At 41.5% G+C, this 18,831-nt stretch overlaps 1 protein-coding gene across 1 annotated transcript in view; it reads left to right on the plus strand.

Annotated features, from left to right (window-relative positions):
• The first annotated feature begins 8,811 nt into the window (after positions 1 to 8,811).
• HAT1 (histone acetyltransferase 1) overlaps positions 8,812 to 18,831 on the plus strand; it is a 49,845-nt gene continuing 39,825 nt past the window's right edge. Inside the window, exons 1-4 of the mRNA XM_063429729.1 lie at positions 8,812 to 8,932; positions 11,114 to 11,185; positions 14,867 to 14,942; positions 15,756 to 15,876. Of these exons, the coding sequence (XP_063285799.1) occupies positions 8,926 to 8,932; positions 11,114 to 11,185; positions 14,867 to 14,942; positions 15,756 to 15,876 (276 nt within the window). The 5' untranslated portion in view covers positions 8,812 to 8,925. The remainder of the gene's footprint in view (positions 8,933 to 11,113; positions 11,186 to 14,866; positions 14,943 to 15,755; positions 15,877 to 18,831) is intronic.

The raw sequence follows: 18,831 nt of genomic DNA on the forward strand, positions 1-18,831 counted from the left end.
CATAGGTTATAAAATACCCATTTTCCTAATGGGAGTAAATAGAGGACCGAAAGGGACGCTGATCCGCAGTCTAAGCCTAAGCCACAAGGGCAACAGAAGATCAACCCATGATTTTGGTCGTCAATGTCAAAATGTATTAGTCATGTCCATGACAAAAGTATGTGGCAATCACAAGTACAGCAGTAAACTTAAAAGCTGCTATCAGGAGACTTCCATAACCTCCATTAACAATAGTAATCAAAGTTATAAGTTCCAGGCACCTGCCAGCAAGGAGGTATCTGCCTTCTTGACCACAGAGTATTTACACCCTGTTCCAAATTATTATGCAGATGATATTTTTCTCATTTACCTAAATAATTGATGTAAATAACAGTCAGCATAATTCTCATGTTTTCAACTATTAAGAGTACAATTCAAATTTTATTGAACAAACCTCCTAATGATAACAGTATTGTTTTTAAACAGAACAATGCACTGTTCCAAATTATTACGCACATTAAGTTTCAAAACACTTTATAGGTTGTAGAGAACTGAAAATTGTCATTTGTTGTGTTTGCAGCATATTTACTGAAATCAAAAGCTATTTCAATCAAACTTATAACAACATTTTAACTTTTTAACATTTTAACAGGTCACGTTACATTTTAACATAGGACCCCTTATTTGATAGCAGCTTCACAAGTCTTGCACCCATTGAACTTGTGTTTCTGGACAGTTTCTGCTTGATTTTGTTTGCAAGATGTCAGAATAGCCTCCCAGAGCTGCTGTTTGGATGTAAACTGCCTCCCACCCTCATAGATATTTTGCTTGAGGATGCTCCAAAGGTCTCAAGAGGATTGAGGTCAGGGGAGGATGAGTACAATAGGAAGGGGGTAGCAGAGATACCACAAGAAAATAATTTTGTTGGAAGAGACATTCCAAGGCACGTACACAAACCATTAAGCAAAACTCAAATTCTTTTATTCCAATCAGAACAGATTTTCAAAGTAAAGATTAGCTAATCTTACCTTGAAAACCTCTGAGCCGTGTGGGGGCTGGTGGCATGGGGAACCCTTCTGACAAGCGTCCTGCTGCCAGAGGGAACTGCACAGCGATCCTAGTCGGCCGTTTCCAGAAAGTTCCAGGTTCGCGCATGCGCAATCGGAACTTTGGTGAAACGCAACACCACCCGGGCGTGCCTTCCACCACTGTGCGCAGACGCAAGGCCTGCCATGTACTGCGTCCTCGGGCCAGTCTTTTTCTTAAGGTACAAAGATTTAATTGAGGTTTTTAGAAGGGACAAGGGATACAGAAAAGAGAGTGGGAGTCAACAGTTCAGTATTACAATTTCAACATCTTTGGTCATATTTGGGTCCGACCCTCAATTACATTCAGCCAGTATGTTCTCTTTTTTTATTTTTATTTTTTTATTATTTATTTTTTTCATATATAAAGTCTTTTATTTTCAATAGGTAACTTGAGAGAGGGATTGCTTAACTATCAGTGAGGTACGACAATGATATGCGTGAAAGATCTACTGGGTTCAGCAGTGACAGTATATTGACATCATCTTCAGCAACATATAGACGTTGTCAGCAATCAGGTGAAAATACAGTGTCCATTCATAGCGGCTTACCCATAGCGTTTTACCATAGGAGATATTGGGTTGTGTTGGTAGGCACGCCTTAGCCTTGGTGAGTGAGACAGTGGTACATGTGTCAATGTGTGAGCCCGTCTGTCAACCGGCAGGGCTGCCGTGGTCTGATGTGTATCACAAACATTCCGGTTATGGACTGCTAGTGTGCAGTTGGGGGGGGAGGGTATACATGCCCTGATGGTGGAGTCTTTCCCTCTAGAGTCTTTAGTTCGCCGTCAAATTACATTGGGTTGGTATTGTAGTTTTATATACTGAAGAGTTGGGAGAAGGTAAGGTATGTGGGAGGGTTGTGTTGTATCGAGTAGGTTAGGTGGGGTTATTGAAAGTTGGGGACCGCTATATCGCGGGTATGTAGTGTTGGTGTCAGGTGCTTCAGAAAAGTGTAGTCTTTTGTGATGTCATAACTGTGGGTTGTAGGGCGGGTAGGATCATAGTGTTGAGACAGGGTTGTGAAGGTGTGCGACTGGTACAGTAGGTGTTTCGGAGGCTGCATAGTAGCATTATCCCTGTAGTCAGAGTGGTGTATGACGTTCTTCGAGTGCGTTAGTGCGCGATACATGTCTTTCGGGAGCGGGGTGTGGTATCCCCGCCTCTGTCCGTTGTTGTGTATGTTGTGTGTGTTGGGGTGGACGGTTAGTGTAGTGTCATGTGGTTATGGCGTGTGTGATAGTATCCTAGCTGTGAGAGTGGTCCGTGTAGGATCAGGTTGGGGGGGAAGGTTTAAGGGGAGGTACCCGAGCCGTTTCCCACGGGGCGTGTCGTCCCACCTTCCACTGTGGGTGTTCCAGGTCGGAGTGTGGGGAGGTCCTCTAGCCGGGCCTCTCATCCTTACTGTTTATGGTCCTGTGTTTCCCCCTGCCCCTGCCGTCCGGTCCGCCACATAGACCAGCCATGGGCGCGATTTATCCGTATGTTTCTCTTCCATATCTCTTAGCGTGGCCTGTACCGATTCCGCTGTGTATATCTCATCCACTTTATCCAGCCATTGCGTTATGGTTTGTTTGCAGTACTGCGGGATCAGGGCTTTGGCTGCATTCAGGAGGTGTCGGAGTATGGATTTCCGATATGTTCCAATGGGGGTTGGCGTGCAGTGGAGCAAGGCTATTTTTTTATCGAATTCACCTGTGTCACCCAGTACTACCTTGATTTCTCGCTGTATCCCTTCCCAGTACGTTGTGATAAGGGGACAATCCCACCATATGTGCGTTAGCATTCCTGGGCCTGTGCCACACCTCCAACACACGTTCGGTATCGTCTGGAAGATTCTATTAATTTGTCAGGTGTTTTGTACCACTGGGCTAGAAGTTTGAAGTTCATTTCCTGGTAATAGGTACTGGACGAGCTTTTATGGTGTAGGATCAATATCTGTTCCCACTGGGCCTCAGTGAATGTCGTATCCAGCAGTCGCTCCCAGCCTCTCTTGTGTGCGCTTTTGGTTTCAAGTTGTCCAACCAGGAGATGCTGGTAGAGGAGGGAGAGGGCTTTATCTGGGGTAGTTTTGTTGTCGCAGAGGCCCTCAAACCACGTTAGATCCCGGTGCATCGCGTCCCTATTTGGGAGAGTCCGATAGAAGTTTTTGAGTTGTGCGTAGCGGAAAGTTTGTATGATCGATGCCGGGGAGCCGTCAGTCAATTCTCGTAGTGGTTTCAGGTTCGCGTTAGCCAGCGCTCGATGTATGGGGATGTGATCGCCCTCGGCGATGAAGTCCCAGGCTCACTCTTTCTTCCCAACGCTGGTACATACTTAGCATACAAAGATCCTGGTGTTAAAGCTCCGTACCTCAGCGGAAGGAGCCTAGCCGCTCAGCCTGCCACTCGAACAGCTATCGGGCCGCATCCCCCAGGCACCAACCCGTGTGCCTCACCTCCAACAGATGCCTGAACCGTCTCGTGCTGGGACAAGGAAGAACTGAGGTGGGTTTGCTGGGGGAAGCCCTTTATCTTGCAGATGCTTGTCCCAATTAGGAAGCACAACCCATACGTACTGCCAGCATATGTCAGAAAAAATATTTTTATTATAAATATCTAATTCATATGCTAATAGTTTTTGATTGAAATGATAGATAGCATATAGACAGTGTTGTGTTTGTTTGTTTAATGTAGGTTTCCAACATGGATACAGTCATATCGTGATTTTAAATGGGTTAAAGAAAAATCACGCTTTTTTAATAGTTTCATTGTGAAATTTGACTGGAGCATTTTCTTTCCAAATTAAGACGTATTACGTGTCACCACTGGTTGCAGTCTCCTAATGGCTATAGCAGTCGCATTCTTCTTGGCAGCTTTAAAAGCATGTCCTTGAAATGGTCTCGTCACTCACCGCTACAGCTATCTTGATAATTCTTGATAATTCTGTCCGGATGCCCACATGAGTCCTAGTCAATCTTGCAAATCCATTCTATTTCAATACAGTGCCAGTGTTGTAATCTGATGCAATACGAACAAGCATATAAACTCACACGTGAAGGTGCGTTTGGTTGGGCCGAATGGACGAGTGAATGCACAGTCTCGGCAAGCGTTCCTTTGGGCCGACCGAATGAGTAACAGTCAGGTAAACGCGCTTATGTGTGCACCCGGTCAAACCAAAATTTCAGAACGGGCGTGAGAATGAAGGGAGTGGATGTGCGCATGTTTGGGAGAGACTGAAAAGTCTTCAAAAGGGAAGGGAGAAAAGGGTGGGACAGTGCAGTGAAGCATTTAAACACTCAGGGAAGCAGGAAAAAGGCTAAAAAATGTGATGAGTGCACAGAAAAAGAGGGGAACAAGCCCCATTGTCAGACAGATGCAGCTCCAAGGGGCAGGGTAGCAGCAGGAGTCTGAGGTAAAGCAGATAGGGTAACCAACAGTACAATGAAAATCACAGCATTAGAAAATAGTAAATAACAATAAACTAATAACTTAATTGACAGAAAATTACTCAATATTAATACAGATAAGATAGAGATCCCACAGTTTGGGAACAAGGTTCTACTTAACTGAAGGAGCAGCAAAGAAAGAGGGCATGTGCAAGAGTACAACACTGAGGTCTATGGAGATAGAGCTAATTTCCCTGCAGCTGTCAATGAGAACGGCTAGAAGATTGATAAAGTTTGACAGCAGTAGCTCCAAACAGTGTCAAGAAGTGTCAGGCATAGGAAAAATACTAAGAAAAAGTAGTTTCTACTTTGTCTCTGTTTATCTTTGAAAAGGGTTGGAATTTCAGTGAAATTCTAACACAGTCAATCTGAGTATTTCATAAAGATTTTATCTTTATGAAATACTTATTTTGCAGTGCAGGGGGAAGGGGGTGACAGTGCTGCTTTAAAAACTCACACTAAAATTCATATACTTTATATCATACTTCCCTCTCCCCTTGTTTAGGGAATTGGGTCTAGGCTGCGGGTGGCGGGAGGTGACATCATAAGCTGGCACGGGTAGCGGTTCAAAGACCGGGACCCCTGTGTGCCTGATAAGGATGATAGGAGTCTCAGCGTGGAAATGGACAATCAGGATCTGGTGCAGGCTAACCACACGCCCCCGGATATTGAGCACCAGGGTTTTTGCAGCCACATACCAGAGCCCTGATGCAGCTTAGCGGATGCCAGGAGCTGATATTAAGCACATATGTATCCAGTACTAGAAACAAGGTAAGACTAGAATAGGCACCAAACACTGGAGGTGCTTCCTGGCTCAGTGCTGCACAGTAGGCAGCAGTACCGTTTAGCGTCTCCACGCTCTGCATGGAGATGCTGAAAATTGAATCAATGCATTTCTATGAGGGGGTGCTGATTGGCCAAAACAGTGTTTGGCCCCGCCCCCTTGCCATTTCAGCCAATCCAATGCTTTCCTCATGGGACAGAATTGGATTGGCTAAAAATCGGCAATTCTGATGATGTCACCAAGGGGGCGGAGCTAGCGCCGACTGACCCGTGCAGCGCTGGAAATAGGGTGAGTTTTAATTGATTTTAAGGAGGCTTATGGTGGGTTAAACACTATAGGGTCAGGAATACATGTTTGTGTTCATTATTGGAATCACTAGAAATCCTAATCTGCACTAACTGGGAGGACAATCCCCACAATCTATCAATTCTATACATTTTTTCAATATACAGAAGTGCACAGGAGATATGCTTACATGAAGTACTCTACCGCAGGTGCCATCATATTCCTTACATCATATTCTTAACTCCTCAGCTCTTGGAGCTTCATCTGAAAGGAATCCTTCATTAGCTAATGGCCCTTCTCGTGTATGTTCTCTCGTGCATGTGCAACAGTAGAACACAAAGAACTACTAGAGTGATGTACCAAAAGATGCTTCTCTCAGAGGCGTCGCCAGCAACAGCAAACTGACAAACATATGACAGCGGAAGCACCTCCTTTTGTCAACATTGGCTTGGCCTACAAGACAATATAGTCCTTAATATTTCTAATGTTATCTTTTAATTGCACTGGAACTTAACATACTTAGAAGTGATGAGACACTTTAAAGCAACACTCCATACACCATAATCACTACAAGTCCTGCTGGGCACCCACCAGCATCTGGTCTTCTCCAGCAGGAGAAGCCAAATGTCACATTGAGACATAGAGTATCAGCTGAGATTTATAAGTTAATGATTGTGGTCCTTCATCAGACTTGGTTTGCTGTAAAATTACATTAAGTTTTGCCAGCTAGAGAAGACCCAAAGTCGCACAGGTAAGTTGTTAAACCATATGAAAAAGATATGACATCTTACCGTGAGACAGTGACAGGGCATGACTGGCACCATAACAACTACAGCAGGTTATACTTGTTATGGTACTTATAGTGTCCGTGTAAGTTGGGTAGTAATATCTAGAGCTCAGGTTATATTTGACCTCTGGGAAAGCTAAATGCACTATTCCAGCATATATTATTGGATAGTATTGGCGCCCACCATGTATACAGAATTCACAAAATAACGTAAAAAAGTGTGTGTGTGTAAACAAGACAACTAAAATATGTAAAAAAAAAACAATAGGCACAAATAGTCACAGCTTACATAGTGTGCCTACATTTTGCCAATCGAGTTACAACAATTCAGAGGTCAATGAATAGTTCCAACAAACATTGGCATTGGCAGCAAGACACAGTAAAGAGGCTGCATTAAAAAAGTCATACTAAGCTAAGTAAAATACCTTGAGTTGTCAAACTGTCAAAAATATAAACTGGAAAGCACTGGGGTATTCTCTCCCCAGCACTCAAACCCTTTCACTGCAGTCCAAAATTGGATTGTTACTACAGAAATTCACTTCTGCCAACAGCCAAGGTACAGCCCAGAGGAACCTATTTTATGTCAAACTCTTTTAACCCCTAAGGACCAAACTTCTGGAATAAAAGGGACTCATGACATGTCACACATGTCATGTGTCCTTTAGGGGTTAAAGAGATACCTCAAGACGTGCAATGAGTGAGCCTTTCATTTTGCACAATTGCATATCCAGCTTTTCGCTGAACAGTGAATTGTGGTGAAATAAAAACTGAATTGCCCAAATTCAGGCTAAAATAACAAAACTGTGATTGTAGCAAAGTTGATGATTTTTTATTTTTTTTAATCCGTGATTTTAGCATTTTTGTTTTTTCTGATTTCTCTTTTTTTTTAAAAAAAAACCTTCTGAATTCCTAAATGAAAAAGTAATCCTAGTCCCATTTTAAAAACTATGCGTCATTTCATTGCTCTCAGCTACTGAAAGGCACACTGCGTATGAAAATTTGCACAGAATAAACATGGACTGGTTATTACTTCTGCTGGAGTTAAAGTTACAACCTCTGGTTCCAAAGGTGTTAAATTCAGTATCATAGTGAAACGCTGCGCATACTAGACTCTAGGCACCATGAATACATCAAATGTCATGGTGCTTGGATTAACGCTATAAAACCAAAATACCGGTAGCTGAAATGGAAAAACTATCCAAGTCAACTATGCTTTCAGTACAGCAATTTTGCTTTTAAAGTTTGGTCATAGTTGAAATCCCCCCAATTCTCAGTTTAGCTAATAACTCAAAATGTGTTGTCTAGCGAATTTCAAATTTTAGGCCAATTTAACATGTTATTCAATTGTTTTAATTTCAGCTATTTTGGTCTAAAAATTTAATAGGACACTAGAGGCAATTCCTGAGTCCTAACAGACTTTTGGTCGCCTTACGCTGTACAACCAGCATTAGTAAAATCCCCATATGAAGCACTGCAGAAATTGGGTGACATTGGAGGGGGTGCAGTGCCAAGGGAGATCAGGTAAGTACAGCAATGGTTCATTAACCCTTATGCAGCCAGGAGAAGGGCGGTATAGTGCTAGAAATACAGATTTAAAGGATCACTATAGGCACCCAGACCACTTCAGCTTAATTAAGTGGTCTGGGTGCCAGGTCCATCTAGGGTTAACCCTGCCTGCTGTAAACATAGCAGTCTTAAAGAAACTGCTATGTTTACAAATGGGTTAATCCAGCCTCTAGTGGCTGTCTCATTGACAGCCGCTTCTCACTGTGATTTTTACAGTGAGAGGACGCCAGCGTCCATAGGAAAGCATTGAGAATGCTTTCCTATTAGACTGGCTGAATGTACGTGCTGCTTTTGCCGCGCATGCGCGTTCAGCCGATGACGGGAAAGGAGGAGAGTCCCCAGCGCCGAGGGAGCTCGGCACTTGAGAAAGGTAAGGGATTAACCCCTTCCTCTCCATCCAGCCCGGCGGGAGGGGGGCCATGAGGGTGGGGAAACCCTCAGGGCACTATAGTGCCAGGAAAACATGTTTGTTTTCCTGCCACTATAGTGGTCCTTTAATGGAGTTATCACTTTAAATTCTTATCAATTCACACTTTAGTGAATAAACCTTGCCATCTTGGCTGTTTATCCCTACATTTTACAATATAATATTCAGCTCACTGCCATGCATTATTTAGACCCATTTCTGACTATTCTGATGCCATGCTAATGGCCCTCTCCACCTGCTAGCCAGGGGGTGTTAACTTGGTTTGTAAACAGCCTTGCATGCTTTGCTTAGAAAACCGGAAATACGTCAACAATGCAAATGAGCCACGGAGGTCCAATCACAAGAGATTAAATGCAGCCTCCACGCTCGGCGACTGTCTTCGGCTCAGGAGCCAATAGCCTGGAGCCATTTCCGTTAACTGCTACTGCCTTTTGGTCTACAGCAAAATGGCCGCTGCGTTATCACTTGGAGCACGCTCACGGAGTGCGGCTGAAGCGGCGCGGGCTGTCTCTAGTGTTTAGAGCGGCTGTCTGAACGCGCGGTTTGATTCGTTCTGCCTGGTTGACGCTCCAGCAGATGACCAGACATGGCGGGTAAGTTGCTGAAGGAGGCATTATCCGGTTATAAAGTCTGATCTGGTAAAGCTGGGAGCCAGGGAAGGGGCCCTGGCAGAGCAAGGCTGACAGTCTGCTTTGCCATGAGGGGGGGGGGGAGGGAATGGGGGTCTGCGAGGAAATGGCTCCCTCATAGTCTGAACATCTGGTACTGATCTCCCGCCAAAAGCCAAGCCCAGCATCTAATGGGGACCATCAGTGGCTGATGGTAACTAGGCCAGGCATAGGCAACCTTTGGCACTCCAGATGTGGACTACATCCCCCATAATGCTCTTACACCCATAATCCTGGCAAAGCATCATGGGAGGCGTAGTCCAAAACATCTGGAGTGCCCAAGGTTGCCTATGCCTGCTAGGCCATTCTCCCCTCTGTCACAGCACTGCCCACAGCAGCTCCCATTGTACTGACCTGTGATTGTAACAGACAGGGGAAGACAATATAATGTCATTTACATCACCCTGGTGCCCCCCATCCTTTAAATGGGGAAAAATAGCTCAGATTATCTCTATGAACAATATAACGTCTGTAAAATTACCGTGTGAGACTCCTAACCAGATAAAAAAAAATAAAGAGAATTGGACTTAACGTGATTGTCACCACCTGGGGTCTTTGCATATTTTGCAATGACCACAGATGGAGACATGGCTGCTTGCAGCGGTGCATTTTATAAAGATGTATTCTTTACGAGATGCTCATGGAGGGGGAATGACAGAGCCGCTTGAAGAAGGCAACGTTACTAGATGTGACTTCTGGGCCAGTTGATTTGAGGACACAATTTAGGGCCGTTGCCTAGTGGTTAAAAAGTACCGGTAGGGAAAACACTGAGGGATAATGACATTTGTGGCTCTGTTATGCATATTACGGCTGCCACAGCTCCGTTAGATTGGGAGCTTGTGCCCTGCAAAATGTTATTACAGTAACATTTTGGAATAGTCAGTCCATTGGCTGGATACTTTGCCAAGGAAAACAGTAGTTTTGTTTTGAGGATACCTAATTAAACAAAATATTTTCCGTTTTTGATTGGTGCACGGCTAGGTTACATTATATATTTGCCTTGTGGGGCAAAAATGGTTGTTTAAAGGAACACTATGGCATTGGTAATAAAAACATGTATTTCTAACGCTATAGTACTCCTCTTACTAGCCGCCCCCCCTCCAAGGCTGAGATCAACAAGACTGTTCATCTCAGCCAATCCAGTGTTTTACCATAAGTAAGCATCAGGAGGCTAGTGCATCTGTGCAGCAAAATGCAGCGATGTAATAACCAAACGCCACTAGTATTAAAGGATCACTATAGTGTCAGGAAAACAAAGCAGTTTTCCTGACACTATAGTACCCTGAGGGTCCCCCCACCCTCAGGGTCCCCTGAAACAGCGATGTTTACATCTGAAGGGTTAAAACCTGAGGGACCTTGCACCCAGACCACTTCATTGAGCTGAAGTGGTCTGGGTGACTATAGTGTCCCTTTAAGTACCTGTATTATTGAATATCCTCATCAAATACAGTTGACTTCTGAGACTATTTAATTATGACTTGAGAGTTCCCTTTAGATTATCACTAGGGTGCAAGAGAGATCCATTGGTTTTGGAAGATTATGATGATCAGCATAATTAAAGGGACACTATAGTCACTAGAACAACTACATCTTGGTGAGAATAATCATTCCCTTCAGGCTTTTTGCAGTAAACGTATTTTCAGAGATAAGGCAGTATTTACATTACAACCTAGTAATACACTCCACTGGTGGCCATTCAGATGGCTACTAGATGTGCTTCCTGGGGCAGTTCTGCACACTGTGCAGCACTGACAGTCGGTGTCTCCACCCTCTGCATGTAGACACTGAACTTTCCTCATAGAGATGCATTGATTCAATGCATCTCTATGAGGAGATGCTATTTGGCTTGTGCTGGCTCTGCCCCTGATCTGCCTTCTTAACAGTCTCAGCCAATCAATTTCCTTCCTATGGGAAAGCATTGTGATTGAGATAATCACTTCTGATATATCAGGGGCAGAGCCATCAGCAGCAGACTGGAGTAAAAGTAAGATTGTGCTATATTTAGCGGGGATAGATGGAGGTTTTAACACTATAGAGTCAGGAATACATGTTTGTATTGAAACCGATCGTATATACAAATCACTTTAATTATTTTTTTTTCATTAGGTCTTAGTGCTATGGAAAAGAAGTTGGCGGAGTACAAATGTAACACAAATGAAGCGATCAAACTAAAGTTAGGTATGTTGCCTTCATTTTTTTTTTTTAATGAAAACAATCCAGGTTTAGCTCTGTTGTGTGACCGTTAATGTCCTAGCTCTATACTTTTTATTTTGTCCCCCTTACCTGCCTTTCGTTTTTATAAAGTTTTGTTTTTGTTTGCTTCCTTCACCTAGCCACTGCTTCGGCCATTTGCCTTTCTTCTTCATGGTATCTATCATAAATGCAGTAATTTCCAAAAACATGTGGCTGCAATGAGCCCACCACTCTGCTCAAAAAATCTTTTTTTTTTTTTTTTTTAATAAATATGGATGGGGAGCTACTTATTGACTTTGTGTTCACTGACTGCTCTAGCCAATCAGCTGTGCCCCTGCCCGGCAGCACTCCGGGCTTCATAAGTCCGTTTCATAAACCAAATCTTGCTGGGCTAACTGGAGGTTTGGCATTGGAGCCTACTGTTGGGGTTAAATCATTCAAGAATGGTTTAACCCCTTCAGGTAACAAAGTTCCGAATAACCTTTTGGCCCCATATCTACCTCATTTAAATTAAGTTGTCATGGTGCCCGGAGTGTTCCTTTAATCAGAGATAAACATATAACATGGTTTTCTGTGGGCAAGCACAATATTTCTGGTGTTTCTAATCAAGTATGCTTTTACCCCAGATGATGATGATGTACTATAATTCCCATCATTTTCTGCTTGTATGTTGAATTCAAAGAATTTTGGGAGATGTAGTCCATCAACATCTGGGGGCTGGAGTACAAAACTGACCGAACGTTCACATAGATAATATATATTTGCGGTCGGCAACCTAAAAGCCGTGTGATAACTAGGGATCGACCGATATTGATTTTTTAGAGCCGATACCGATATTCTGTGAACTTTCAGGCCGATAGCCGATATCATTTGCCGATATTCTGTACATTTACCATTTTGGAAAATAAAAACTATTTCTAAAGGTAAATGCACAAAATATACATGCCACGTGTAGTGGATGCAGTGTGTTTAGAGAGGGGAGCTGTGTATGTTTGTGTAGTGTGTGTGTGTGTGTGTGTGTGTGTAGGGGATGCAGTGTTTGTTTAGTGTGTGTGTGTAGTGGATGCAGTGTGTGTAGTGGATGCAGTGTGTGTAGTGGATGCAGTGTGTATTTGTCTAGTGTGTTTGTGTAGTGTGTGTGTAAAGTGAATGCTGTATATACTAAATGCAAAGTGTGTGTGTATTTGTGTAGTGTGTGTGTATAGTGAATGTAGTGTGTTTATATAATGCAGAGTGTGTGTGTTTGTATAGTGTATGTATATAATGCAGAGTGTGTGTGTGTGTGTAGTGTGCATTATATAAACACACTACACAAACACACTGAATTATATAAACACACTACACAAACACACTGAATTATATAAACACACTACACAAACACACACTGAATTATATAAACACACTACACAAACACACACTGAATTATATAAACACACTACACAAACACACACTGAATTATATAAACACACTACACAAACACACTACACAAACACACTACACAAACACACTACACAAACACACTACACAAACACACTACACAAACACACTACACAAACACACTACACAAACACACTACACAAACACACTACACAAACACACTACACAAACACACTGTGTATATAATGCAGTGTGTTTGTATAGTGTGTTTGTATAGTGTGTTTGTATAGTGTGTTTGTATAGTGTGTGTGTATATATAATGCAGTGTGTGTGTTTGTATAGTGTGTGTGTGTCTATACAAACACACTGCATTATATACACACACACACTATACAAACACACTGCATTATATACACACACACTATACAAACACACTGCATTATATACACACACACTATACAAACACACACTGCATTATTCTACACACACTATACAAACACACACTGCATTATATACACACACACTGCATTATATACACACACACACACACTATACAAACACACACTGCATTATTATACACACACACACACACACACACACACACTATACAAACACACACTGCATTATATACACACACACTATTCAAACACTGCATTATATACACACACTTTTCAAACACACTGAATTATATACACAGTGTGTTTGTGTAGTGTATGTGTATAATAATAGAGTATGTGTGTGAGGGGGCATTTTTTATTAAAACATTTTTTTTTATATTAAATTAATAATTTAATATGTTTAATTAATTATTATTTATGTTTTGTTGTCCCCCCTCCCTGTTTGTTGCCTTGCCAGGGAGGGGGGTCCAGTGGCATTGGCTTAGCGGGGGGGGAGGCGAGCAGAAAGCGTTTACTCACCTTCCAGCAGCTCCTCCAGCTCCCCAGTGTAAATCTCGCGAGACCCGCGGTCGTCAGAGCTGGCCGCGGGTCTCGCGAGATTTACACTGGGGAGCTGAAGGAGTTGCTGGGAGGTGAGTAAATGCTTGCTGCCCGCCCCCCCCAGGACCGCCGGGCTTGTAATGAGCCTGGCGGTCCTGGGAGGTATTATCGGCAATATCGGTATCCCTATTGGCCGATACCGATATTGCCGAAAATACAGAATATCGGCCGATTATATCGGTAAAACCGATAATCGGTCGATCCCTAGTGATAACACCGGTGATGGCACTAGTCGTTAGTGGTGTGATGTATGGGTAGGCCTGTAAATAAGAGGGCTGACCAGGATATAAAATAAATTCAAAGGAGAAGGGTGAGTTGGGTGGGATGACCTGTATGGTACGGCACAGGTAAAGGGATTATATAGGGACTCTAACTCCTCCTACAAATACAGACCTCTGGCATTAAACTTAATTTAAAATTAATATAAAAAAATATATATATCAATCTCAATGTTTGGTCGGTAGGTCACGTATGAGCATTCATGGGTCATAGTGTAAATGTGTATCAAAAAGTTTTATTCCTTGGTCTCAAGAAAGGACCATGTGTCTCCATGCAGAATGTGGAGACGCTGAACGTAGTTGCAGCACTGACCAGGGTAGCTGTCTGAGTGACTGCCACTAGAGCTGATTCTAGGCAATAATGTAACCACTGCCTTTCCTATTAAAAGGCATACTATACAGACCAGAACAACTACATTAAGCTGTAGTTCTTCTGGTGACTAGTGTTCCTTTTAACTGTCTTTCAAGCGGATAACAAGTTCTGTTACTTTCTGGTAATTTACCTAATTGTTAAACACAAGAGGCACCAATTGCCCAGATCACCTGCTTAGCAAAGACTTCTCATAGAGCTGCATTGGGAAGTCTGTGATTGGACAACCACAGAACGTCTGGGCTGGGTTAGAAGGGGAGAGCTTGCAAATGCAGCAGACAAGATAAGCTAAATTAGTTGTATACACAATGAAAAAAATGCTTAATAAAAATCATGTAAGTTTTAATTTGGGGTATATCTACTAAACATAGATTTTTAGTTATTTTGTAGTTGAGCAGTGGACTGTCCCTTTAATTCAGTGACATATCTTTGCTAATTTTTCATCTGCATATTTGCTATAGTTAAAGCACGTCAACAGCTGCTTTTAACATGTTTCATTCACCATTTTCGATGTTGCCGTCTCTGATAAACACCTTCTTGGCAATTTTTATAATTTGGTTTCCATTGTTTTCCATGTGATACTCAAATGTATCTCTCACCATGTGTCTGTATATGTCATCATTTATGTAATGTTTTTATTTAGTGCGATTTCAAGAAGATATAGAAGATGAGAGTATGACTTTCAACCCAGAATATAGCCACCAGCTTTTTGGAGATGAGTGAGTAACAGTACTGACAATAAAATCTTGTATAGATAGAGGAACCGTTCATTTTGAAATATTTGTACAACTCCGTTGCTTACTAGAAATTCTCTATGGGTATTGTTTTTTTTTTTGTCCCTTACAAATTGCACCATTTTTTATTTATTTTTTTGGGTGGGGGGAGTTAGTGATCTTAAATACCTTATTGAAGCACAGGTAGAGTATACCATTATAGCATAGGTAATAGCTCCTGTGATTTTTTTAAATTTTTAATTTTTTTATGAAAATACTAAAGTGGAACCAATGTTTAAATCTGGAAAATGTAATGGATGATCTAACAATAAAAATAATGAAACACTGAGTGGGACCAAATATCTTGCGATTTTATTCCAGTTGACATCATATGTGAGGCTTTAAAGCACAACCTAGCATCTAATGTAAATCACTCTAGTTGTTTATTCTGTACTTACTGTGGGAAAGAGAAGTTGGTTGAGGGAGCGCATGACTTGTTTTAGGATTATAAAGCGCTGCAGATGGAAGAGTTTTTTTTATACGTTTCTCGGCGGTGCACCTCACTACAGTAAATGCATCAATAGTGTTGAAAATAAAAGCATGTATCAAAATGCCTTCTTATAGTTACTATTGACGAGTACATTTAAAACATTCATTTAACCATTATGTTTCATCTAATTGTGTACCGGTGACTATCATACAACACCGTTTTTATTTGTTTTTATTCATTGTTTGTAGTGTTGTTTTTCCCAATTGGAAATTTAAGATACTGGAAATGATTCCGTCAGTTTTCTCAGTTTAGTTTTTCTGTTTCTTCAGTGAGGTAGCGTTTGGATACAAAGGTTTGCAGATACAGTTGTACTACAGTGCTGGGAGCCTCTCGACCATGTTCCGTGTCCTATACAAATCTAAAGTGAACGATAAGTTTGATTCTGTACAGGTAACGCTTACTCTTTGCTCAATAATGCATCATTGTAATTAACTTGCCATTGTTTTGATTGATTATATACAATGCTGTCTTTCTAATGAACTAGTAAAAAGTAAAGATATATTATCTTGTTTTAATATTTGTAAAACTTGTGTTGCAAGTTGCCATTTTTTCCACCCGTGTGTGTGTATGTATACATACATACATACATACATACATACATACATACATACATGTATATATGATTGAGTTTTGCGTGGTTAGTTTGAAAAGATTAAGCTTAGGGATAAATATCTTTGTATATATTTAAATCCAATGGAATTTGAACAGATTTCAAAAGATCCTTTGACTTTTTTTTTTTTTTTTTTTTTTTCCTGTTAAAGTGTGGCCTATGCTACATCGGATTGTAGTGTTCTTTGTTTTTCTTTGTGTGATTAGATTCTGTATACATTTTTTTTTTGGTTACATTATAGAAATGTTAGTGGTCGTTCCTTGATTTGTAACTTAAAGGACCACTAAAGTGCGAGGAAAACAAACTTGTTTTCCTGGCACTATAGGGTCTTTAGGTACCCCTCCTGCCGGGCTGAAGGGGTTAAACACTTACCTTTCTTCAGCGCTGGTGAACTCTCCTACCTCTCCCGACGTCGGCTTTGAATGCACATGCGCGCCAAAAGCCGCGCACGCATTTAAACAGTCCATAGGACTGATTTTCACAGTGAGAAGCGCGGAAGTGCCTCTAGCGGCTGTCAGTGAGACAGCCACTAGAGGCATGATTAACCCTAGTGTAAACATAACCGTTTCTCTGAAACTGCTATGTTTACAACTGCAGGGTTAACACTAGATGGACCTGGCACCCAGACCACTTCACTGAGCGGAAGTGGTCTGGGTGCCTATAGTGGTCCTTTAATTGAAAGGGGATGTCAGTCAGCATCAATGTGATAAGGAAGCACAAAATAACTTTAGTACCTGATGCTAGTTGGCTTTCTGAGTGGGATTTAGATGACCTCCTATAACACAGAAATAGTGCTTGGCTCTAGAATTTTTCTCCATGATATTTGGGAGAGCTCAAAAGACCTCCCCTGACCAGGCTTCCAGAGAGCTGACTATCTCTGCATGTTCTGGTGACAAAAACAACTTCCAGGGCTCCTTTGCACACCAACATTTAGCCTGGAGGATGTTCTATAAGACATTAAAGTCTCCCTGCATTGTTTTATTCATAATGCATATTGGGAGTGCAGAGGTAGCCTGAAGGTGTCTTTGCTTCCAGAGTATTAAGAGTCAACCTGTTAGGCCCAAGGGACACAATGACAGGTTTCCAAACTCCTCTCCCAATTCTAAGATGACAGTTATGAACAGGGAAGGACAGACAAATTAAATATTACTTTTAACTGAATGCTTACATTAGTGAGATTTTGTGTGTTAGTATAAGTAACTAGTTATGCGTGCAAGAGTTATTGAGTTGTTGCATGAGAATATGCATGGCTAGTTATTGGCATAAAAGTGACTGATGAACTGTGGCTAATTTGATATGAGATAGCAAGGCTACTTAAGTGCAGTTGTGTTGCTTTGTCAAAAAAAAAAATATTTTTTTTTTTTCCAGTTTCCCTTCATGTGTATAATTTAATTAAAAACGTTTAGTTAATATAGAATATGTAATATATATTTAATGTAACATTGAAACTTATAAATATGTAAAATAATCAATTAATGCTGTGTGTCAACACTAGCAAAAGATATTTTAAAACGTGCATATTTTCAATTGTCATTCCTCCCCTGCCCTCCTTGCCCCCCAATTTCCTCTCTGAACTTGGCTTCTCTTTCCCTGCACCACTTGTCTCCTCTGTCCATCATCAAAACGTTGCAACTAGTGAACAGAATTCTGTGTCTTTTCACATACATCTCTCAATAAAGATACTTCCAATGTAACATTATCCAAAACTGACAACCATAATTTGACTGGAATTAACAGTGTGCTATGAATTAGACATGCGCAAACCAAGAATGTTGGCATAACAAGTCTAAAAAGGAGACTTCTGTTAAATTCTGATTAAAATGGTATCATGTGTATGGTGTGTAGATCTACATACAAAATAGGCTTTTTGAGTGCACATTCTCTACCAATGTGTTTTGTATTATTGGCTAAAAGTCTTTTTATCCAGCAATTTTTTTGTATTTATTTTATTTATAATATCTGATTCTATTTATGTACCTCTTGCTGTAAATTTAATGACTTTGTTTCCTGTTAAAAATATGGTGTTTGGTTTTTCCTGTTGTGTATGTTTTATGAAATTTTTAGGGTTTTTTTGGCGGCGTCTCAAGGTACATTACAGAAACAAGAATGAATTGTGGTTAATGTAGACATGACATTAATACAGTAGGTGTGCGCTACCATTCTCTTCGAAATTCAGCCTCTTTTTATTTTTATTTTTTTTATTGAAGGGAACAGTTGAAACATAAGATAGATTAACATAAAGTTGATACCCAGCTACTCAAAGGTAAACATCAGTCCAACTGATTATACGACTTGCTCCCCGTTATCATTGGAGGGAAAATTGGTATTGATTTAATACACGACAGAGGATGCTTCAAAGCTGGTAACGTTCACCCGATACCCTCGCTTGCTACGCAAGTCCCATAGTAAGTCTGAGTCCCAGTGATACAGTGTCGTCTCCTCTGCCAGCCCCAGACTGCAGTAAGAGCCCGAGGGCAATCCTCCTGATCCGGTAACTCCTGGTACCATTAAAAAGCTCTCTGAGGATTGTGGTCTTGTAGTAGTGGCCCGTGTTCTCTCCCCTCAGCCTGGGATCACAGATGCGGGATCTGGATGGCTTGGGCCATGAGCTTGTGGTGAGTGGTCTGGGTTTCTTCCGCTGCATGGTCATGATCTCGGTTTGCCCCAGGGAGACTGGCACAGACTGCGGAGCATTGACCGGTGAGTAACACTGCTACTCAGCACTCCATCGCCTT

The sequence above is a fragment of the Pelobates fuscus genome, chromosome 8, assembly GCF_036172605.1.
Source record: "Pelobates fuscus isolate aPelFus1 chromosome 8, aPelFus1.pri, whole genome shotgun sequence".
NCBI lineage: Eukaryota > Metazoa > Chordata > Amphibia > Anura > Pelobatidae > Pelobates > Pelobates fuscus.